The following is a 23,751-nucleotide window of genomic DNA, read 5'->3' as shown; positions in this document are numbered from 1 at the left end:
GCTAGGTAGAGTAATCTTGGTTGTAGGTCCAGTTTTTCATCACTTGAATATTTCTTGGCAGTCCCTTTTGGCCTGCAAAGTTCCTGTTTAGAAGTAGCTGACAATTGTATGGGAGCTCTCTTATAGATAACTAATTGTTTTTCTCTTGCTGCTTTTAATTTTCTCTCTGTCTTTAACCTTTGGCATTTAAATTATGATGTGTCTTGATGCAGGCCTCTTTGGGGTTCATCTTGTTTGGGACTCTTTGTGCTTCCTGGACTTGTATGTCTATTTCAAATAGGTTTTCAATCTCTTGCCCTCTCTTTTGTCCTGTGGTACCCCTATGATGCGAATGTTGTTGTGCTTGAAGGTATCCCAGAGGTCCCTTAAACTATCCTCATTTTTAAAAATTCTTTTTTTCTTTTTGCTGTTCTGATTGGGTGGTGTTTTTTTTAATCCTCATCTGACGATATGTTTTATTGATTTTAGAGAGAGAGGAAGGGAGAGAGAGAAAGAGAGAAACATCGATGTGTGATAGAGAAACATTGACCAATTGCCTCCCATACATGCCCCAACTGGGGATTGAACCCACAACCTAGATATGTGTCCTGACCAAGAATTGAACCCACAAATTTTGTGTGCATGGGATAATGTTCCAACCAAATGAGCCACCAGCCAGGGCTGATTGGGTGTTTTTCATTAGCTTGCCTTCCAAATTGCTGATTTGATTTTCTTCTTCATCTAATCTATTGATTTCATCTAATATAGTCTTCATTTCAGTTATTTTAGTATTCATTTCTGACTGGTTCTTTTTAATGGTTTCTCCTTCTTGTGTAAGTTCATTGAGCATCATTATAATCAGTATTTGGAACTCTGTATTCCGTAGATTCCTTGCCTCCATTTTGTTTAGTTCTTTTTCTGGAGTTTTGTCCTGTTCTTTCATTTGGGACATATTTCTTTGTCTTCTCATTTTGGCTGCCTCCCTGTATCTATTTCTATGTATTAGGTAGATCTATGTTTCCCCGTGTTGGTAAGGTGACCTTATCTAGTAGGTGTCCTGTGGGGCCCAGTGGTGAAGACTCCCTGCTCACCCGAGCTGTGTGCTTCAGGGGTGTTCCTGGTATCATTTTGTGTGCTCTCCTGTTCTAGTTGAGCTTTGATTGCCATTGACATGTCAGTGGTGGGATTGACCCTAAGGTGGACTGGCTGTGAGGACTGGCTGTGACTATAGTGTATGAGCTAGAGTGCGGGGATTGACTCTGTGGAGAGTTAGTCACTGTACTGAGGCTCTGGTGCCTGTCAAATCTACAGGTTGTTTGTGTCATTTATGGAGCTAATTTGGTGATGCTCTGGTATGATCTGAAGCCAGCCACCAGGTGTGTTGGTTCTGGGGCCTTTTGGGAGGGGCTCCAGTGCAGGCCCAGATCAGCCATTACCTGTGCCTGGTCTGGGGACAAGTGATGTGATCTACAAAGTGATCTGTTTGATGGTGCCTGTGCTGGACTTGGAAACACTTGGGAGAGGCTCTGGTGCAGACCAAGGACTACCGCCACTAGTCCTGGGCCAGTTAGCCAGAGGTAGAGGTCATGCCCAGGCCGACTGCTGTTTGTTTGTGGACCTTTTAGAGATTTGATGAAAGTCCACAGCGTGGGCCCAGACGGGCAGTTTGTGAGGAACAGCCACTGAAAGAGGTTTGGGTTGGCGTGTGAGTTAAGTAGGGTGGGTTTCAGGGAATCAACAGTGTGGGGTGAGTTTGATGGTAACTCAGATTTGGTGTCAGCCTGTGTCTGCTGGCTGTGTGCAGGGAGGATTCAACAAAGGAACAATGGTGCTTGCAGCAGTTTAGTCCCAGGGAGAGCTGCTCCTCCAGCCGTCCAAAAGCCAGACAAGTCAGTTTCATCCAGTCTCGCCCTGCAATTTTTTGAATGCTGTCCCTGAACTGGAGTCAGAGCCGTGAGTATGTCAGCAAGTAAGTTTGTACACAGGCCCTTGAAAAGGAATACCTGGGACAACAGCAGCCCTCCGTGTCACCCAGACAGAATCTCCACTGATTTTGGAGAATCCTTTTCCTGGCACTGGTGGTATGGTCTGTGCCCAGTGTAGCGCTGGGACGCCTGGCTCCTCAGGGAGGACCTCCATAGCTGAGACCAGGCTGGGACCAGCCTGTTTCATGTCTTTGCCCTCCGACCAATCTTGGTGAGACTTCTTATTATATCCTCAGTTGTACGAGTTTTGTTCAACTAGTCTTCAGATGGTTCTTAAGGGTGGTTGTATAATTTAGTTGTAATTTGATGTGGTTGTGGGAGAAGGCAAGCATGTAGGAATAGGAAGTACTATATACTTTAAAAGGGTGAATTGTATGATATGTGAATTATATAACAATAAAAAACCACCAGACACAGGGAAAATTTCATCTTACATATACAAATGTTTAGTATCTAAAATATTTATACAGAAATACTACAAATAAAAATAGTTAAGTATCTAGATTCTATAAGTAAATAGTCAAAGGAGCTATATAATTTCTATAGAAGGAAACAAAGAGTAGAAATTCACTTGGAAAAATTCAGTGCCTCAACAAATATTAATGATATGAAACACAGGTAAAACCCCATCTCTGTTAAATCAGCAAAAAAAAAAAAAAGTCAAACATTGCTTTGGGCAGAAACATTTTTTAATCTTTCTGAAGGATTGGCCACTGTAGCAAGTGTTATCAAATAGTTTATATTTTAGAACCATTTTAGGAATAACAGGAGAAAAAAATAAGTGTTTGGGGAGGTGGGGGGAAATATATACAAAGCTGGTTGTGAAAAGGTTATTAGTAAGGGATAATTGGGAGTAATAAATGACCAACCATAGGGAACAGCTAAACAAGTAGGGCACGTGAACTGTGTCAGCAGATAGATTATTTGCATAGAACCAAGCTCCATGAAGACAGCAAGGCATGTGTTTTGTGGTCTGGTCATAACCATGGAGAACTGGAGTCCAGTTTGGCTCTAGTGTGCAGATGTGGAAAGAGGAGGTGCGGTCTTGGAAGGCAGCTATGCTCACCACTATACCACCAACGCTATATCCTTTCTCTTTACATGTCTTTAAATGGGGGATGATAGCGGGACATCTGTGAACTAAAGCACCTAATATTCCCACAGATTTTCAGACAGAGATTAGGACAGAAAATTTGACACTTAGAATATATGTCAAATGTTTTCCCACCACAGTAGCTCCATCTCTTTCATGGTGTTCAGTGGGGAAATGGTATCTCACAGCAATCAATCAAGTGACAGCAAATGGAATTATGATTAAATCTTCTAATCAATTTATTTATCAGGCACAGCCAATACTCTTAAGAACCACAGTTCATTAATCCAGATACAAAAAAATGTATAGCAAACCACTTTGCTTATTTTTTTCCCCCTAGACAAGTCCTCAAGACAGGGGAAAATAAAATGAGGGGACATATCCTTGCCATGGGTACTGAGGGAACATGAGGGTGGAATCTCTGTCGCAGGAGCATCTTAGGGTGTTAATCCATACAAGGGTTTATTAAGCCATGCACTTTCTACTCTGAAAAAAACATGGCATGTCATCAGCATATGTGTTCTCTTCACCCTTGGTTTACCATTATTTGAGGACCTAGCTTATTTCTACTACTATTCCATAAGCTCCTAGGACACAAGGACTATTCTCTGATTTATTATATTTCCCAAAGCACCCAGAACCCAATGTATGTTCAATAATAACTGGCGAGAGTATAAGTTCAAAGTACAAGGCTGGGAGTTGGAAGAGAGATGCAAAGTGTAGGGCTTTCAGTGAGGCCCCTGGTCACCGACTGGACAGATGGTGAGAGGATCCATGTTCTTCCCTCCATCATGTGTCCCAGGGCTGAAGATAGCTTGAAGGGGCCCAGAGAAAGAGAAGCTGGTGAATGTGTAGATGTGCGATTTGGCTGTCACATTGTAAAAGGAAATGTCTCCAGCCTTGTAATCCAGGAAGATGCCCACACGCCTGGGGGGCTCCCTCATCCGCAGGCGGGTCGGGGGGAAGGTGGATGCCTGGTACTCATTTCGCTTCATCATCATCACCACCCAGTAGCCATTCTCTGGCGACAGAGTCATGTTCCCCTTTCTGCTTGTGGATGCCTTGCAGATACCCAGGACCCACCCTGTCTTGTCTCCCACCTCCACTTCCCAGTAATGACGGCCAGAGCGGAAGCTTGGAGAGCCCAGGGCAAAAATGCAGCTATCAAATCTTTCTGGACTGTCAGGCATATGGATCCACTTGTTTCCAAGTCTAGCACTCTTCAGGTCATCAGAGATGATGAGGTTGGGGTGGGCAGTTTCTGCATCCAGAACCACATTAACTGCAGAGAGAATTAGAATACCTAGCTGGGAGTCAATGGGCAACATCCCCACAGGTTCACCCCACCTCCAGAAAACATGGACAGGGATCCATCAGGCCAAGACCACTCGCCTTGATCTGGCACTTACCGGCATGTGTCTGAGCATCAATCAGTTCTGGAACTACAGAGAAAAAAAAAGATGAGGGGGGAAATCCTGAGCATTCCCACTCAGAGGGCTAAATCCACCTGGATCCCCACAACAAGGAAAGACAAGAACCCATATGCCCAGGACCTGACTCCTCTGCTTGGATATAACCCCATTCCTCCCAGGCACCAGGGCCTCTCTGGTCTGATGGGTTGACCCAGCTAAAGGAGTTTCGCACAGAACCTGTGAGGGCCTGTCATGACCTTTCTCACAGGTGTTTTTCTCACTCTCTTCTAAATAATGCCCAGAAATCAACAGTACAAGGAAATATCACAATAACTCCTGCTCAGCACATACCACCACCACAGTACTTACCATTGAAGGTTTCCATTTCTGAACGTAGGGTTCCTAAAGGAGAAAGAGAACTAGAGTTAATTTCCCCAGCTAAGGACAGATCAGAAGGAGGCTGAGGCAGAGTCAGAAGACTGAGAGATGGAGAAGGGATGCCCGGGGGCTCTGGGCTACATGGATCTCTGGGAGGAAGTGAGTGGGCACCTTCTATCTTCCCCCAAGCCCGCCTACCTGAGAAATGCTTCATGCTCTTCTCCACAAACTCTGATTTCTGGAGGAGCAGGTGGATCTTCTCTTTCACCTCTAGAGGGGTGGCCCATGGCTCAGGGACAGTCACTGTCTTGACTCTAGAGATAAAAGACTATTGTCCAGAGAGGGCTGGAGCATGGAGTGGCCCAAGCTCCCATAAAATGGAGGGAGGTGCAGCCTCCACAGGGCACACCCAGCCCCGCCTGGGCTTTGCAAAAAAATTCCTCCCTGGACTTCAAGTCCTAAACATTGGTCCTCAACTTTGACCATGAATTTGCATCACCTGGGGAGTTTTTATTTTTTAAATCTATTTTTATGTATTTCAGAGAGGAAGGGAGAGGGAGTGAGAGATGGAAACATCAATGATGAAAGAGAATCATTGATCAGCTGCCCACAACCTGGGCATATACCCTGACCGGGAATTGAACCATGACCTCCTGGTTCATAGGTCGACACTCAACCACTGAGCCAAGCCAGCCGGGCTCACCTGGGGAGTTTTTTAAAAGCACTGATGTTAAAACCACAACGTGTTTTAATAATAGCCTTAAAATGCTTCTTATATTGAAATGCTCAGCCCAGAATTATCTATGTCAAATTAATTATACTTCCTCAGTCATTTTCTTTCTATTGAAATAAAATGATAATAGATGAGGAAAAAACACAATGAAATATTACTTCACACCCATTAGTATGGCTGTAGTTAAGAAAAAAAATAGCCAGGTAGCTCAGTTGGTTAAAGTGTCATCTCAATATACTAAGGTTGTGGGTTTGATCCTTGGTCAGGGCATGTACAAAAATCAACCAAGGTATACATAAATAAGTGGAACAACAAATCAGTGTTTCTCTCTCCCCTTTCCTGCCTCTCTAAAATCAATCAATAAAAACAATTTAAAAAGAAAAAGAACAAGCCTTAGTAAGGATGTAGAGAAAGTTGAACCCTTGTACATTGCTGGTGGGAATGTAAAATTGTGCAGACACTGTGGGAAATATTATGGTGGTTCCTCAAAAAAAACTAAACATAGAATTACTACATGATAGAGAAATTCCATATCTGGGGATATACCCAAAAGAATTGAAAGCAGAGACTCAAACAGATATATCTGTATCAATATTCATGGCATTATACACAATAGCCAAAAGATGGAAGCAATCTAAGTATCCATTGATGGAAGACTGGATAAACAAAATATGGTATATACATACAATGGAATATTATTCAGCCTTAAAAAATGAATGAAATTCTGACGCCTGCTATAGCATGTAGACATTATGCTAAAGGAAATAAGCCAAACACAAAAGTACAAATATTTTTTGATTCCACTTATATGAAGTAGTTAGAGTAGTCAAATTCACAAAGACAGAAAGTAGAGTGTTGAGTGCCAGGGGCTGGGGTTGGGGGGAATGAGATGTTTAATGGTATGGAATTTCCATTTGGAAAGATGAAAAAGTTCTGGAGATGGATGGTGATAATGGTTGCATAATAATGTGAATGTACTTAATGCCACTAAACATACATTTAAAAATGATTAAAATGGTAAATTTTATGTTATGTATATTTTACCACCAAAAAAAAAAAAAAAAGACTTAAAACATTGATTCCTGAGTTACACTCCTGAAGGTTCAGCTTTAAGTCACCAGCCCTAGCCTGGGTGTCAGGATTTTGTAAAGCTCAGGGGGTGATTGTAACTTCCAGCCTCCTCCCTCCCATTCCCTCCCCTGCCTGCGGGGCTTTGCAGCTCCACTCCCGGAAAGTGCTTCCCTCCCTGAGGCTACAGGCACTCTGCAGGAAGTTTTCTTGAGGTGAATTGCATAGGACACAATCTATTAGGTTTCTTAGGGCACCACCAACAGCACGGCAGGCTGTATTCATTCTTTCCAGTCTTCAACCCCATTTTCTTCCTCCCGATCACACTCCTGTTTTCGCTACACAAATCCAGAAAGGCCTTAGGTAGCAGCAGGAAATGGGAGGAGCCCAGGAAGGAGTCCCAGGCCCAGGGCTGGGAGCATCTCCCTTCTAGGACTGCCTTCCCAAATGCTTCCTGCAGCACACCCAGGGGATCACCAGGGGAGCTCTCGGTACCTGCGCAGGGTTACTCCGATGTCCTAGGAGAAAAAAGAGGGAAGCTCTCCGTTACCAATCTCCTAGGGGCTGCACTAACTACTGGCCTCTCTCCCTGGGTCCCAGTGCATCCGCAAACCTGGGGCACCTCTCCCAATTTTAATTCTAATTCCCCAAGGTGCAGCCCAGCTGTGGCCTGCAACAGAACTGCACCCAAGTCCTGCTGATCTCTTCTGGGAGATGCCAGGAGATCCCCTCATTCTGGGCCACTCTGGGCTCCTAAGAGCTCACAAAAGGGATCTGGGCACAAGAGGCATTGTGGGTCACCAAGACCAAGTCCCACCCTTGGGCCCAAGGACCTCACCCCCCGGCTGGGGCAGAGCAGATGTCTGTGTTAGGAGCCCATGTCTTCCTACTGGGCACAATGGGCAGGGCAAGGCCAGGTCCTGCCACACTCACCTGCATAAGCTCCCATTCCGGCTGGCGCTGCTTGGTCTCCAGCTCCTCGATCAGCTCGGTGAGAAGGGCGATGTCCCTGGACACTTGGGTGTCATATGTCTCCCCGACCTGGACAATGGTCTGTGCCAGCTTCTCTAGCCAGGCCACAAAGAGCCGCTCCTGCTGCTCCAGGAACCGGCACAGCTGCTCCATCTGGCACCGGACTCTCTGCTTCTGGATTTCAGTTTGTTTCTGGGAACGGGACAGGGAGGTAAAGGGGTCTGTGCAGTAAGGTGGATGTGTGTGTTCCCAGGGGATCCCCAGAAGCCCACCTCCTGGAGGTAGATAAGAGGCAGGCTTTCTTAGAGGCCTGCATTCCAGAGAAGGCGGCAAAATGGACCAGAACCTTTCCACAACAGACGGAGGGTGGAAGGGACTGGCTCTGGGGAAAATGTCCTAAAACCTGCTGTTATGGGTTAAATTGGGTTCCCTCTAAAATTCATGTTAAATTTCTAACCCCCAGTACCTGAGAATATGATCTTCTTTGGAAATAGGGGTTTTGCAGATGCAATTCGTTAAGATGAGGTAATACTGGAGTGGGGTAGGCCACTGGAGTGGAAATTTGGACACAGACACGAACATGAGAACACCATGTGAAGAGACGGGGAAAAGACAGACATCTACAACTTGAGAAGAGAGGCCTGGAACATGTCCTTCCCTCATGGCCTTCAAGGAACCAACCCTGCCAAGACCTTGATTTCTGACTTCTAGCTTCCAGAACTGCAAGATAGTAAGTTTCTGTGGTTTAAGCCACCCAGTTGGTGGTATTTTATTACAGCAGCCACAGGACACAGATATCTGATGTCACCTTCTTCCTTGAAAGCTAGTGTGAGGATGGCATATACCTGGGGTCAGAAATGGACAAGATTATGACCACCAAGCTCTCCAGAAGGGAAACCTCTCCAATCCCTGCTCCCCTGCCCCAAGTGCTGGCATGCAGAAGGTTCTCAATATGGCTCTGAATGGGCTAGTTAGTCCATTTATTTGAATGTAAGTGAATTTGACTTCCACTACCATTGCACACTGGTCACCCATTAGTTCTCTCACCCTGTTTCTCATCATCACTAGGAAGCTTCTATGGAGAGGTGTAGTGGCTAGAGCACCTTTTCCTTCCTCCCAGGAGGGTGAGGGCCTCTTAGAGCCACTAAGATGGACTTAAGAAGTCTCATCATGCCCTAACCGGTTTGGCTCGGTGGATAGAGCATCGGCCTGCGGACTGAAAGGTCCTAGGTTCGATTCCAGTCAAGGGCATGTACCTTGGTTGTGGGCACATCCCCAGTAGGAGGTGTGCAGGAGGCAGCTGATCAATGTTTCTCTCTCATCGATGTTTCTGCAGGCCGACGCTCTATCCACCGAGCCAAACCGGCTTCGGCTAAAATATATTTTTAAAAAAAGAAGTCTCATCATTTTGGGCTCAAAGGACAGGACTAAATTTCCTCACCCAAGGATATTTTTTCCATTGAGAGTGGAGGGGAGGGAGGATGGCAGGGGGAGAGACAGAGACAAACATCCATCTGTCACCTCCTGCACGTGCCCCAACTGGGCCTGGGAGTGAGCCTGTAAACAAGGTATGTGCCCTTGACCCTTCAGTGTGTGGGCCACTGTGAATTTCTTAAGTGAAGGCTAGACCCTCTTGTCCCCCTAGTTTCCCTGAGCAGCTCAGAGTCCTGACCCATCCTTCTCAGGGGACATCCCTGACCTCTGTTCCATCCATAAGTTCGAAGCCTCCTGGGGTTATAGGAAAGGGTTTTTATTTTACTACAATTTAGGAGTTTCCCGAAAGTCAGGCACTGGGCCAATGTCACCTTCCTCCCATTCTTTTTTATCTTTGCCTGTTTCCCATTGCAATGTGATGGGTCCCAAAAGAAATCTAGAACCCAGAGAGGGAGATAGGATCCAACCAACAAAAGTGCATGAGATAAGTTGAAGCGCCTTGGGGTAGGTGCCTTCACTTGCAGGTAAAATGGAAGCAATTTACACATCCAAGAGGCTGGACACCAGCTCCACAGAGGAAGGCCAGTAATCTGTGGCATTGCAAAACCGCGGTTCTAAAGAAAATGTGTACTTTAAGCACTTGCATTTTAAAAATCAATATGGTTTTTGTAAAAAAAATAAAATGGACAACAATGCTAAGAGCAATAAAGAGAAGTATTCAAAGTTGAAAAGTCTCTCCTCCCTGTTCCTCAATCCCATCCCTCAGCCACAGTCACTGGCATTAGTTCCTCTAAACCATTTTGTGGTGAATATGAGAAAGTGTGACAGGGTCCTCAGAGATGCCCCTCCCTCCGAGCTCTGTAGGGACCAGCTCATCCTTAGACACCCATACCCCTCCCCCACTGCAGCCAAGAGCAGATAATTCTAAATATATGATCAGCTCTGCTTCCCCGTGAACCAGAATAGAACCTTGTGGACCCCTGTTTGCTCTCTGTCCCTCCCTCCTGCAGGGGTGAGCCTGAGTGAGGACTGGCCACAGAACACCCGTTGCCTTACCAGGTAGTTTGCAGTGTTCTTATCCCCTTCAGATCTCTGCTCTTCTCCAGATCTTCTCAACGCCTTCAGGTGCTCCAGTTCCTTCTGAATTTGCTCCTGGACAAAGAGCATTTGTTGAAGCTTAAACTAGGCTCCAGCTATGTTCAGTTGGTGCCAACTCTAGAGGGGAGAATCTGCTTTAGGGCATAACGCTGAGGGTGCTGCAGCCAAAAGCAAAGGGAGGGATGCCCAGGAAAGAGAAGAATGAATCCATCACACTAAGGGAAGCAGAGCCAAGAGGAAGAGAAATTCTAACGACCTCCTGTGAGCACCTGCATTTCGCCATACCTGAAGCAAGGCCCTTGGACCTCTCAGCTACCCGCACTGGTAAAGTTTTTCTTTGCTGTCCAGGTTCATATTGTGTTTTTGCCATTTACAGCTCAAGAGTGGCAGCTAATGCACCAACCTCCTAGCGTCATTGGGCAAAGGAAGCAGGCCCCCACATGTCCAAGTGCTCAGCAGAGAAGGCCCCCAGGCAGGAAGCCCTACCTTGTATTCCAGGGCAGCTTCCTCGATGGGGCGCACCCGGTGGCCTCGGTGCTCCTGGCTCAGGCTGCAGATGAGGCAAATAGGCTCCCTGTGGTCCTCGCAGAAGAGCAGCTGGACCTGCTTCCTGTGACGCGTACATTGCGGCTGGAGCGTGGGGCTCAGGCTGCCCATCGGTGGGCCCTCCTGCGGCTCGATGCCTCCAGAACTCTTCCCTGGGAGCGAGACCTGACACCTGAGGCAGTTGGGCAAGCAACCATCTGAGGCCTTGGGATCCTTAGAAGCAATGGAGCAGCTGCCGGAATCACGCACACAAGTGCTACCAACCAGATCTCCTTCCTGGGCCCGGGAGAGCGGACACACAGCTTCATCCTGCGGCCTCCCTGGGAACACAGCAGTGGAAAAATCCCCTGAGTGACAACCCCCAGATGTGACGAAGGGGTGATGCAAAAGCACAGCGGAGAAAGAGCCCACACCCGGGACTCGGGAGTTCTCCATTGAACTGTGGCCACTTCCGAGCTTGCCCCCTTCCGAGTCCTCTCCAGCAAGGCAGCCGACAAGTCCCTGGGACTGAGAGTTAAGGGCTAGATCTCATGACAGCCCTGAGACCTGGAATTCTTGGGGACTTATCCTAAAGAAAGGCCTTTTGCTGTAAATCCTGTGCCTTCCTCCCACACACACACTGATCTAGCAGTTGATATAAAGACAGCAAGACATTTTGACTGGTGTTTGTTTTAGCACTTAAAACCACCCAGGCTGCTCATGACTTGAGTAGGAAACGCCCAGCAGACATTGACTGGCTCAGAGCTAGACGCCCCGACCCCTAGCAAAGTCCCTGGCACCTGGTGAGCCTTTGGGAAAGTGCGTTAAATGAAGGAACAAATGGACTGCCTTTCACACCCAGGTTCAGGGAGCATGAAATGAAAGTAAAGAAGGGGATTGTTCTAAGGCTAAAGGGTGTAATCTGCCATAATAACATACAGGTATGACTAGCTCTGCCCCTAGACCATAGCACAACTTTACAAAGCAGAAATGACAGGTCCTGGCCAGGTAGCTTAGCTAGTACAGCATTGTCCTGATACGCCAAGGTTGCAGGTTTGATCCCAGGTCAGGGCACATACAAGAATCAACCAATGAATGCATAAGTAAGTGGAACAGTAGAACAATAAATAAATATATATCTCTTTCCCTCCCTTTCTTCTCCCTCCCCTTTTCTCTCTGAAATAAACTTAAAAAATTTTTTAAATGGCAGAAATAACAGGAGATCCAAGAAGAAATAGAAACACAATCCATTAGGGCCCTCCTACCTCTTCCTTTCAGAAATTTCTATATCTGTGAGACTGTAAGGAGTCCCCCAATAATCATTCTCGCCTCCTTCCCTTGTGATAGAATTGTTCGTTGTCCATATGACTGATTCCCCCGACTCAACACCCCCCAAATAAAACTACATTTCTCAGCCTTCTTTGCAGTTGGTTGTGGCCATTTGACTATATTCTGACTAGAGGGATGTAAATGGAGCTGTCACAACCAGCTTCTAGAAACTCCTGGAAACTTCTAGAAACTTTCCCTAAGTGATACTGTTCTCCTTTGTCGCTCTATCCTGCTTCCTGGAATGAGGATGCCACTATCTGAGACCATGAGTTTAAAAGCAAACTTGATGAGAAGAAAAACAGCAGGAGCCTGGGTTTTGGCCCATAGGGTACCACATCTGCCCTGGACCATCTGTTTATGATTGATGTGAAAGAGGAACAAACTTCTATCTTGTTTAGTTACTGTTACTATAGTGTTTCTGTCATTCAAAACCCAACATAATCCTAACTTCTTCCTCCTTAGTAAGAGACGTAGGGTTTTGGCCAACAGCTCTCCTCTCTGCCCAGAGAGAGGCAAATGGCAGATTCTCAGCCCCATGACCTACTGCTCTGGGGTTATTGAGAGAAGGGGATAGTTTTACCCAGTCTTTCCCAGATACTCATCCTGGGGTTCATAAAGCCCTTGGAACTCTAAAGCACTTCAGAGCGTGTAAGAACTAACAAATTTGCCCTGACCGGTTTGGCTCAGTGGATAGAGCGTCAGCCTGCAGACTGAAGGGTCCCGGGTTCGATTCTGGTCAAGGGCATGTACCTTGGTTGTGGGCACATCCCCAGTAGGGGGCGTGCAGGAGGCAGCTGATTGATGTTTCCCTCTCATCAATGTTTCTAGCTCTCTATCCCTCTCCCTTCCTCTCTGTAAGAAGTCAATAAAATATATATATAAAAAAAACTAACAAATTTGAAACAACAATTTGTGAAGATGTGCATTTTTTTTTTCAGGATTTACAGCCTCCAACAGATTCTCAAAGGGTTGGGGACCTTAGGGGGCAACCAGGGGTCCAGTAACTACAGAGGGGGATAAAAGGAGGCCTGTGGAGGTCACCCTTCCTAAGGATACCAGGTCTTCTGGATTCTGGGTCCTTCCTTACCTGAAGACGGGGGGACTTCTGGATTTGAAAGCTCACTGCCTGCTGCCTCCCCCAAGGTCTTAGGGGTCTCTAGACCCTCAGTTCTATTTTTCTCCAAAAGTGCTGTGTATTCTGGATGCTCCCAGGTCGTCTCCTTTCCATTCAACAGTACATTGGAAAGTGTATTCCCGAGTGTTCCCCTATCCATGGTCACAGAATGTTCTGGATTTCTGGAGCCTTTCTCGACAGCCATAGTAGCCCCTGCATCCAGAGTGGCCACTTTGCTGGGGGTAGCTGATGAGTCCAGATTCTCACTTCTCACTTTCTCCTGAGGCAGAAGAGTTTCTAGATTGGAGAGAGCTCTCTCTCTGGAAGAAATGGTAAATTCAAGACTTCTGGGTCGATTCTTTTTTGAAGGTGAACGTGCTTCAGATGCCTTCCTTCCCAGGGACCCAGCATATGACCCACTGGAGAGCCCCTGGAGCCTTCCTGCAGAGCTGGCATTCCTGCGGAGCCTGACACTGGAATCACTGCCCTTCTCCCCTGGCTGCTTGCTGGGGAGTGGGCTTCTCCTGGAACACAGAGTCCCACCCCTGGCCCCGGGCTTGCCCTGCACATCCAGGCCCTCGGAGCCCTTCTGATCTCTCCGTTTGCCCTGAGGCTTCTTCTGGGGCCCCTTCCCAGCCTCGGGCTGGCTGGCTGCTCCGTCACCACTTTGCTGCTGTCTGTCCCCTTCCAGGCCATCTGGCATCTTCAGGCTCTTGGGCTTATTCTCCCCCGAGGAACAAGACATTGCTGGACAGTCAGTGCCACTTTCTTGTATCGGATATTCTGAAAAGACAAGGAGATGCAAAGGCATGAAAATGTCAGGTGCTTAGGGCCCAGGGCTGGGGGGAAAGAAGAGAGAATCCCCTCAGAAATTAGAGAAGTTCAGAATATTCTAGACAATAGCAGTAAATTACCATGAAATAAGAACATACTATTTGCTATATATTTTTCAAATAGTGCTTTCAAACTTTTTAGGCAGGAGGATTTGTTTCCAATATCAGAATTCCAAAAACAGAATTCTTCATGCATAACTAAAATCCTAGTTTATTGGTATAAATTTGTGTGTGAATATAAAATCAATCAGTAAAGAATTCCCTTATAAGATCAATCAATAAAGAATTAACAGGTGGAAATTAGACTTTTGATGATGAGCACACTCTATACCTGCGGTTCTCAACCTGTGGGTCGCGACCCCTTTTGGGGGTCAAAAGACCCTTTCACAGGGGTCGCCTAAGACCATCGGAAAACATATATAATTAGATATTGTTTTTTTTATTAATCATTATGCTTTCATTATGTTCAATTTGTAACAATGAAAATACATCCTGCATATCAGATATTTACATTACGATTCATAACAGTAGCACAATTACAGTTATGAAGTAGTAACGAAAATAATTTTATGGTTGGGGGTCACCACAACATGAGGAACTGTATTAAAGGGTCGCAGCATTAGGAAGGTTGAGAACCACTGCTCTATATAATGTATACAGTTATCAAATTATAATTATACCAGAAATTCATTGGTTGATATTATCAACCAATGTTACTTTAATAAAAAACAAACAAACAAAACTCGCCAGGGAAACAAAATTCAATTATAACAGTAAGCAAGGGGAAGAATAGAAGTATTCAGAATGGCAAAGTAGTGGTAATCATTGAAGGGTGATGGGTACAGAGAGACTTCATCTTAGTATCCTCTACTCCTGAGTGTCTGAAAATCCATATTTAAAGGTTTTAAAGAAAACCTTCCATACAGAAGGGAACAGCAGGATGTGTACCTGTAGATGTTGACATCAGATAGAGCAGAAAAAGAAAATCTCTCCTGAAGATTTGTAAGCACAAGTCCTCTCTTTTATGCTTCAGCCCGAATTCACATTATTCATGCCTGAAACCCCTCAAGAGAGTAATTTCATTTGAAGAGGGTACTGGGTGGCATTGCCCCCAGACAGTTAGGGTGAGAGGAATTTCCACATTGCTGCATTTTGTACTGGAAAGTTAAGAGAATAAATCCTGAGTTCTCATTTTACCATATGAGAAGATGGGTGTTAACTGAACCTATGTGGCAATCATTTCACAATATATGTAAATGAAACATTATGCTGTATGCCTTAAACTTATACGTAATATATGTTGGTTATTTCTCAATAGAACTGGAAAGCGATAATTAAGGTGTTTGGCCAAAATTTTGAAATTGGGTTATGAAGGACAGTTAGAATTTTAGGAAGTAATTTATTTGTTTTTCCTTTGGTTTCATGAGGTGAAGAAAATCACAAGTCACACAGATAAGAAAGTGTAAATGGTAATTAAAGAAAACAACACACAGCTTGCCTGGAAATGTCAGGATACTGTTTAATAAAACAGAAATGACAGGAAAGGCTTAATTCCAAGATTTACATAAAAAGGAGTTCAAGTACAGCATGAACTATCACACTGGTGGCCTTCAGTATTTTAAAATTCGGTTACTGATACATTTTAATATTAATTTGTTAGTCTTGTTAGTAACAAATTTAATAAAATTTGAATCAAGTATTTGCTAATATCCAAAAGTATCCCTGAAATATCACCCTCAGATATAATTTGAAAACCACTACTCTAATAAAGAAATGAGGATACCCTGTAATTAGCACCTTAATATTTGGTTTGAGGAAGCTCTTATTGAAATTACTTCAAAGTTGCCAAAACCGGTTTGGCTCAGTGGATAGAGCGTCGGCCTGTGGACTGAAAGGTCCCAGGTTCGATTCCGGTCAAGGGCATGTACCTGGGTTGAGGGCACATCCCCAGTGGGAGATGTGCAGGAGGCAGCTGATCGATGTTTCTCTCCCATCGATGTTTCTGTCTATCTATCTCTCTCCCTTCCTCTCTGTAAAAAATCAATAAAATATATTTAAAAAAAAAAAAGAAATTACTTCAAAGTTGTTGAAAAAACACTTTGCTGTTGGCTTTGTAGGAAAACATGAGTTATCAAAACTGACTTAAGAACTGGTGAGAAATCCTGAAAATGCTGATAACCAGATTTTAGAACATAAAAAAGTAATTTAAAAATTCCATTCATCAAATTCTGGATTCAGATTACAGTTGGTTTAGTTCTGTCACTCTTTCAAAGAGCAGATAATTTTTGTTATTTAAACTGTTCTACCACATAGAAACACTTGAAAATAATTTCTAATGTATTCTTAAAGTGTAGAAATAGAAGAAAAATTCAAACACCAAAGAATATTTTTTTAATGATCATGTGTTAGCCACCCTCCAAAATCTTTAAAAAGTCTTTAAAAGCAGAAATCAAATAGGCCACATTAGCTAATCACAATATAACAAAATTGGAAAGTACAGCAAAAGACAGAAGAAGCAGGAGAAGGAAGGAAAAGAGGAAAGAAAAGATGAAAGGAAGGAAAAGAAAGGGAGGAAGGAAGGTAGGGAAGAAAGAGAGGAAGGAAAAGAAAAGAAAAATGAGAAAGTCCTCGTGAACAATTTTTAAATACCTCTGTAAAACGTGTTGACGAAGAACTCAATTGCAATCAATAAAAAATTATTTAAAAACTCAAAACTAAAATTATGTGGGTAACAATAAAAAGATTACCTATCAACCCTGTTAATACGATTGGTTAGCAAGCCACTTTTGCTCACCCAGAGACTCGTCTGTGCATACGTGTTAATTATCAATAACATGAGGAATTCTCTGGGAATAGTCATTTAGCTCCTGCCTCCCCTGATCCTTCCCTGAGTCAGAATCTCAGCTGCCTACTCCCGCCACCGCCCTTTTAAGCCATTGGGAACCTTAGCTTTACTAATCCAGCTCCAAAGACCAGAGCAGGGAGAAAGACTTGCTTGGCCAAAGTCACTAACATCTTGATAGAGCGGGACTCCTAGTCCCCAAGTCAGAGTGCACTGGTCCAAACACATGCTCATTCTTGCACCTTCCACCCCACCTCATGAACGGCCAGCAGAGGAGGGGACATGGGGGTCTGCTCACCTGGGTCAATAGCCCTGTGGAGCTCCTCTGCCAGGAGGTGCTGGTTCATGGCCCTCAGGATCTGCAGGGTCAGCTGCACAGCATACTTCTCCCCGTAGTGGTTGAGCAGAAGATCGGCCAGCTTCACCGGCCTGGCTGACGGGAGCAGGCCTCGGGGTATCCGTTGTTGCTCCTTCTCCAGGCTGGTGTTTTGCAGCTTGAACTTGAATTTCTCAAAGTCATAGGGCACCAGCTCCTCCAGGGAGTGCAACAGATAGTCACTAGGGGTCTTGGCCATGGTGTTGACCAGGAGAGGCCAGAGCCAGCTGTCTGGCTTCTGGGAGGAGAAAAGGCCCTCTGTCCTTGAGCCCAGCGGGTAAGTGAGAAGAGGCAGCTTGCGAAATAACGGAAAAGGCACAGGAAATGCTCTGTGCTTTGGTGGGAACTGAGGTTATGAGAGTCATTGCTGGCTTTGTGTTCCCTTTGTCGCAGATTCAGAGGCGTTTCCAGCTGGGAGGGCTCAATGCCTTGCCACACGTGTGGTCCTCCAGTGCCCCAGCTCTCACCTCCAAGGTTGGGTTGTAGAGAGGTGGGTAAGTCTGTGAGGGAGGGTCTGGGATTGGATTCCAGCCTCTTGATCCTTCGGCAGGCACTCAGATGCTTCCCTCTCTCCTACTTCCAAGATTCAGGGCTGGGGTGTGGAAACCAGAGTCCCTGGTCCCACGCTGGAGAGGACCATGATCAGGGTCAACCCCTCTGGCCAACTGTTCTCCAGACTCTTGGGGTTTTACTGACCCTCCAAAGCCAATGGTGAGGAGAATAGGAAGCAGCAAATACAGCCCTGCAAGGTTTGTGGCTCCTTGCCCAAGAAGGCAGGCAAGGCCAGAAGGGCACTGCCAGGAGACAAGCCCTGGTACCACCCGTTGATTCAGTTCCAGTTGTCTGGTACCACCAGCAACACGAGAGCCTCAGAGTGCCATGCTCAGCAGCACCATCCTGATTTGTTTGTTCCCAGGGCTGACTCTGTCCTGGCTTCCTGGGAGCAAACCCAAGCGAGAGGGCACTCATCCATGCTCGTTTGCGAAACACATATTCTGAATACCATGTGAGGATGCTGGAGAAACAAGGTGAATAAGACATAGGTGTTCCCATTGAGGGGTCCTCCAGGGGGCTCATGGATGTTGTACTTGAGGTGCACTGACTTGTTCCTCAGTTAACTGCTTCTGTCTTTCTGCATACCCTGATCTTTATCCCCAACGTTTTGTTTTAAAAAATTTCAAACCTATGGAAAAGTTGAGAGCATAGTACAATGAACACACACACACACACACACACACACACACACACACACGTGTGTGTGTGTGTGTGTGTGTGTATTCACAAACTGTTTATATTTCATAGTATTTGGTGATGATCTCTCTTTCTCTCTCTCATATTCATGCACCACTTTTTTTTTTTAACTGTTTGGTAATGAATTTAAGACATTATCAGATATTACTCCAAATACTCTAGATACCCTAAATACTAAGAACAAAGATACAAGTATATTATTTCAAATAATCAGAATACAGTCATTACACTCAGGAAATTTAACGTTGTCAAATCAAATTTCCTTAGTGTCCTGATAATGTTCTGAACATGTTCGTTTTTTTCAATCCAGGACCAATCAGAGATTATGTGTTGCTTTTAGTTGTTATGTCTCTCTAGTCTCCTTCCAGCTAGACCGCTTTCACACTTCCATGCTCTTTTTTTCCTTTAATTCTTTCAAGACATTAATGTTCTTGAAAGTCTATTCCAAGCAGAATGTTCCTCAACTTAGATTTGTTTGGTTGTTTCCCCATTATTAGACTGGGGGTACATTCAGGAATCCTCGAGACCTTTCCATTGTAAAGGGACATTTTTCTTTGTAATTAATAAGTAACCTGATTGGGCAGAAGTGTCTGGTCCTCCCACAATCTTTCATCCGTGGTTTTAGCATTCATTGATGATCCTTTCCTAAATCAGTTGCTACAGTGGTGGTTGCAAAATGGTGATATTTCTATCACGTAGATTGTCGCTTGTAATCCATATCCTGATTAAAACTTTGTCTTTCTCATGACATTTTTAAACCGATGTTTTGTTGGTAATGCAGTTACCCTCCAACAGTGCAGACTCTGTGCCCAGCACAGCTTGCTTTATCTCCATCACCTCCAGCATTTCTGCAGCTCCCCTTCAGGGCAGGATTCATCACCCCATTTACAGACAGGATTCAAACCCACTCTATTAGCCACTTTGCAATATTGTCTCTCTGTATGATAATTTATTGTTTTACTATGCATCACTTTATGGATATCACCTTTTCAGCTGACCAATGATGCTCAAAATGTCAGTGACAGCATTCTGGTGCCTGGCTGAACAAACAGCCGTGTGTGTGCCCAGCCTGAGACCGAGGCTTCAATGAGTTGTGGTTTATTGCATTTATCTTATTGTCCAGTTGGCTCACGAGCTTTGTATTTTTACAGAGCATTCAGTGCTTTTGGTTTAACAGCTGATTACATCCAATTCTCTGGATCCTGCTGAGAAAATAACCCCCAACCCAACGTTTTTCCTAAAAAAAAATGGATGAACCCACATGCACATTTCCAGTGTAAATGTCAGAGTGTGAAATTCTCAGGTTGGGCCAGAAGGGTGTTGACTGGGGTGTTTCTAGCACCAGGACCAGTAGGAGAAACGCAGCTGCCTCCCACCGCTGACACAAACATGATGAAATTGTGCAATGACTGCAGCGCCCTTTGTGTTTCTTACGTCTCTGACCCCGTCCTGACTGGCCAGGAAACTCCTCTAAGCTGAGACTAAAGCACCTATGACAGAATTGGATAGGAAGTGGGGTTTTCCAGGCGGCAGCAGGCTCTTTTGCAATTGCAGGGACACCTTCTGCAATGGGCAATTCTGAGGAAAGGACTTCTTGAAAAGTGATGTTTTGATGCCACTGAGAGTCTCACAAAGCTTCCATTTATTTCAGGTTCCAGTTAGTTTTTAAATGAAGAAATGTGAAAATAGGATTACAGCTCTTGGGATGCATTTTAAACCTTTTTCTTGAGTACATACTATCTCTAATAAATTTACTGTGCTTTGCCAAATCTTTCTGCCATGCTCTTGAATCCTTCCTTTTTTTTCCCAAATATATTTTATTGATTTTTTACAGAGAGGAAGGGAGAGGGATAGAGAGTTAGAAACATCGATCAGAGAGAAACATCGATCAGCTGCCTCTTGCACGCCCCCTACTGGGGATGTGCCCGCAACCAAAGTACATGCCCTTGACCGGAATCGAACTTGGGACCCTTGAGTCCGCAGGCCGACGTTCTATCCGCTGAGCCAAACCGGTCAGGGCTTAAATCCTTTCTTGTTCCGGGACAAGAATCTGGTTTGGGTTGAGGCCTCCTTTGGCCTTCCCCTTCCTGTGTGCCACCAAGGATCACCATCAAGACTACTTTCTTTTTTAAAATGTATTTTTCTTGATTTCAGAGAGGAAGGGAGAGGGAAAGAGAGATAGAAACATCGATGATGAGAATCACTGACCAGCTGCCTCATGCATGCCCCACACTGGGGATCAAGCCCACAACCCGGGTATGTGCCCTGATGGGGAATCAAACCATGACCTCCTGGTTCATAGGTCGACGTTCAACCACTGAGCCAACGTGGCTGGGCAAGACTACTTTCTAATATCAGGTAAACATAACTAGACTGTATTCACCTGCATGATAGTCTGAGGGCCACCTTTTTCCTTAAATCCTTGTCATCCATCTGGAGCATTCTCCTGCCTGCCACACCTGCCAGTTAGCAACTGTAACAACTTAAATGACTATCAGCATGTACTGGCTTAGTAAATTGTGGTGAATCTATTCCATGAATTGTACAGCATCCATTGAAAACAATGCAGTGGTTTTCCATGTGCTAGTGTGCAAAGATGGTCAATATATATTAAAAGAGCATGTTTACAATACAATGTGACAGTATAATCCCAAGTGTATAAATAATAGGAAAATATTATAAAAATGTAAATATCTCAAGGAAGACTCAAGAAATAACATGGCGCCCTGACTGGTTTGGCTCAGTGGATAGAGCGTCAGCCTGTGCACTGAAGGGTCCTGGGTTCAATTCCGGGCAAGGGCATGTACCTTGGTTGCGGGCATATCCCCAGTGGGGAGTGTGCAGGAGGCAGCTGATCAATGTTTCTCTCTGATCGATGTTTCTAACTCTCTATCCCTCTCCCTTCCTCTCTGTAAAAAAATCAATAAAATATATTTTTAAAAAAAGAAATAACATGGCAACCTCTAGAGAGTAGAATTGGGGGTAGGAGTTGTTCTTTCCCCCCTTATGCCCTCTATATATTTTTGTGTTTTTTAATGAGTAAACATTTTATGGCACATGAAACATAATCTGTGAATACATTTTCAGTGTAAAATAATAAGGCAAAACAGAAAATACAGCAAGAATGTTAGAGTAAGACTTTCATGTTTTGCTCACTATTATTATAACAAAAACTTAAATAAAACCTAATTGCCTAGCCAGTGGGTTGAGGATCGACCTACGAACCAGGAGGTCAGCGTTTGATTCCTGGTCAGGGAACATGCTTGAGTTGTGGGCTCTTGTGCTATTGCTCATATTAATGTCTAGATCAGTGGTTCTCAACTTTGGTTGCACATTAGAAATATCTGAGGATCTTTGGAAAATCCTGATGCCAAGACCAAATATATCAGAATCTCTAGCCCAGCCTGCAAGGCTCAGTGATTGAGCGTTGACCTATGAACCAGGTCAGGGTTTGATTCCAGGTCAGGGTACATGCCCAGGTTGTGGGCTCGATTCCTAGTAGGGGGCGTGCAGGAGGCAGCCAATCAATAATTCTCTCTCATCATTGATGTTTCTATCTCTCTCTCTCCCTTCCTCTTGAAATCAATTTTTTAAAAAATATATTTTTAAAAAAAGAACCTTTAGGGGGTGTAACCTACGTGCTATATTTGTGTCCCCTCAAAATTCATATGTTGAAATACTAATGCCTCATGTGATGGTATTAGGAGGTGGAGCCTTTGGGAATTGCTTTGTCATGAAGGTAGAGCCCTTGTTAATGGTATTAATCCTCTTATGAGAGATCCCATAGAGCTCCCTGGCCCCTTCCACTATGTGAGGGAGAACATAGAGACTGGCAGTCTGCCTTCTGTAAGAGGGCACTCTGATCTTGGAATTCCAATAACCAATACTGTGAAAAACAAATATCTGTTTATAAGGCACCCAGGCTGTGATATGTTGTTATAGCAACCCTAATAGACTAAGACACTAGTCATCAGAACTGTTTGGTTTTTTTGTTAATCCTCACCCGAGAATATTTTTTCCATTGACTTGGGAGGGAGGGAAGAGAAAAGGAGGGAAGGAGAGACAAAAAGAGAGAGAAATATCGATGTGAAAGAGACACACCACTGGTTGCCTCCTGAATGTGCCCCTATTGGGCCGGGTATTGAACCTGCAACCCTTTGGTGCATGAGCTCATGCTCTGACCACTGAGCAACACCAGCCAGGGCTAAGCATCCAAACTTTCAAAGCTCCAAAGGTGATTCCAATATGCACAAAGCTGAGAATCAATGGTTCAGGGGTGGGGAATAATCTGGCTCTTGGGCTGTGTAAGGTCCTCAAAATCATTTGGTCTGGCCCTGCCAATTAATGTTTGACCAAATATAGCAGGCTACTTTTTAAGTTGTTAATTTTGTATGCTCCTTGAACGATGTTATAAATATACAAATGACCGTTGGCAGAAAAAATTTCCCCACCCCTGGAGATTGTGAGTAAACTGTTCTCGAACCAGTTCCCATTTTAGGGAGAAAAATCCCCATCTCAGTTTTTAAAACGCTCAGATTTGGGGGCTGGTTAAAACTGACTATAAGTGCTAAGGAAAGGCCAAGAGATAAGCTCTCCTCACCCCATTCCACAGCTTTACAGGGGGGACTTGAAGAGAGAGAAAGCAGAGTCAGGTGAGGAGGCTTGAGACTAAGCGTTAGTTGATTCTGAGATTATTCAGCCCAGATCACTGGGCTGGAAATAAAGATCCAAGTTTCCTGGAGGGCCCTTAGGATGGTTTTTCAGGAATGTGAAGGTGACTGCAAGTGCAGGAGGGAAAAGCATAGTCTCTCAACCCCCTCCGTATTGGGAGCTCCTTGGGAGCCGATTCACCAGTCTATTCCCTGATCCCCTTGATTTCAGTCTAGACAACACCCTCATCACACTGTGCAAGAATTCATGGAGATTCTGGAAGGTCACAATTGCAAAAATTTTAATATGACCCCTGCAGGTTCTCTTTGCTTTCAAAAAGACAAACAACTATGGCATCTTAGGGAGGACTATCTTAGCTAGAGAAAGGGACGAGTTCTCTCCTGGATCCTTTAGCCTCCTATTTTTACTGCATTAAGTAGCTAAGCAGCTATTAAGAACTGCTTTATAAAATACATAGAATAGTTGTTTTTAAAAACTTTTAACAGATAAGAGGAAGTAAAAGCAAAACAAAAACCCAGGAGGCAGAATGGGAAGCAACTCAAACGTTTCTCACTTCCCCTTCACATAAGCACGAAGGATGCTTCCAAACATATAAAAGTACTTGAGAGGCCAAGGCTATTTTAGATTTGTTGTTTTATAAACAGAGCCCTTGTTTCCT

At 44.6% G+C, this 23,751-nt stretch overlaps 1 protein-coding gene across 2 annotated transcripts; it reads right to left on the bottom strand.

The window, feature by feature from the left end:
- Positions 1-3,272: 3,272 nt before the first annotated feature.
- MEFV (MEFV, pyrin innate immunity regulator) lies at positions 3,273-17,405 on the bottom strand. Of its 2 annotated transcripts, XM_023755273.1 has the most exons (10): positions 17,094-17,405; positions 13,283-13,903; positions 10,639-11,021; positions 10,111-10,206; positions 7,582-7,812; positions 7,144-7,166; positions 5,046-5,161; positions 4,839-4,871; positions 4,467-4,499; positions 3,273-4,339 (listed from the first exon to the last, which is right to left on the bottom strand). In XM_023755273.1, exons 1-10 carry the CDS (start codon positions 17,368-17,370, stop codon positions 3,786-3,788), a joined length of 2,367 nt encoding a protein of 788 aa, XP_023611041.1. In that variant the 5' UTR covers positions 17,371-17,405; the 3' UTR covers positions 3,273-3,785. The 2 variants fall into 2 exon arrangements, with proteins under 2 accessions (XP_023611041.1, XP_023611040.1); XM_023755272.1 differs by having other exon boundaries at positions 4,284-4,499; positions 10,639-11,018; positions 13,094-13,903.
- Between the last annotated feature and the right edge of the window lie 6,346 nt (positions 17,406-23,751).

The sequence above is a fragment of the Myotis lucifugus genome, unplaced genomic scaffold (genome assembly GCF_000147115.1).
Source record: "Myotis lucifugus unplaced genomic scaffold, Myoluc2.0 scaffold_72, whole genome shotgun sequence".
NCBI lineage: Eukaryota > Metazoa > Chordata > Mammalia > Chiroptera > Vespertilionidae > Myotis > Myotis lucifugus.
The sequence above is the reverse complement of the archived record's forward strand: the minus strand, read 5'-3'. Positions and strand labels throughout refer to the sequence as shown.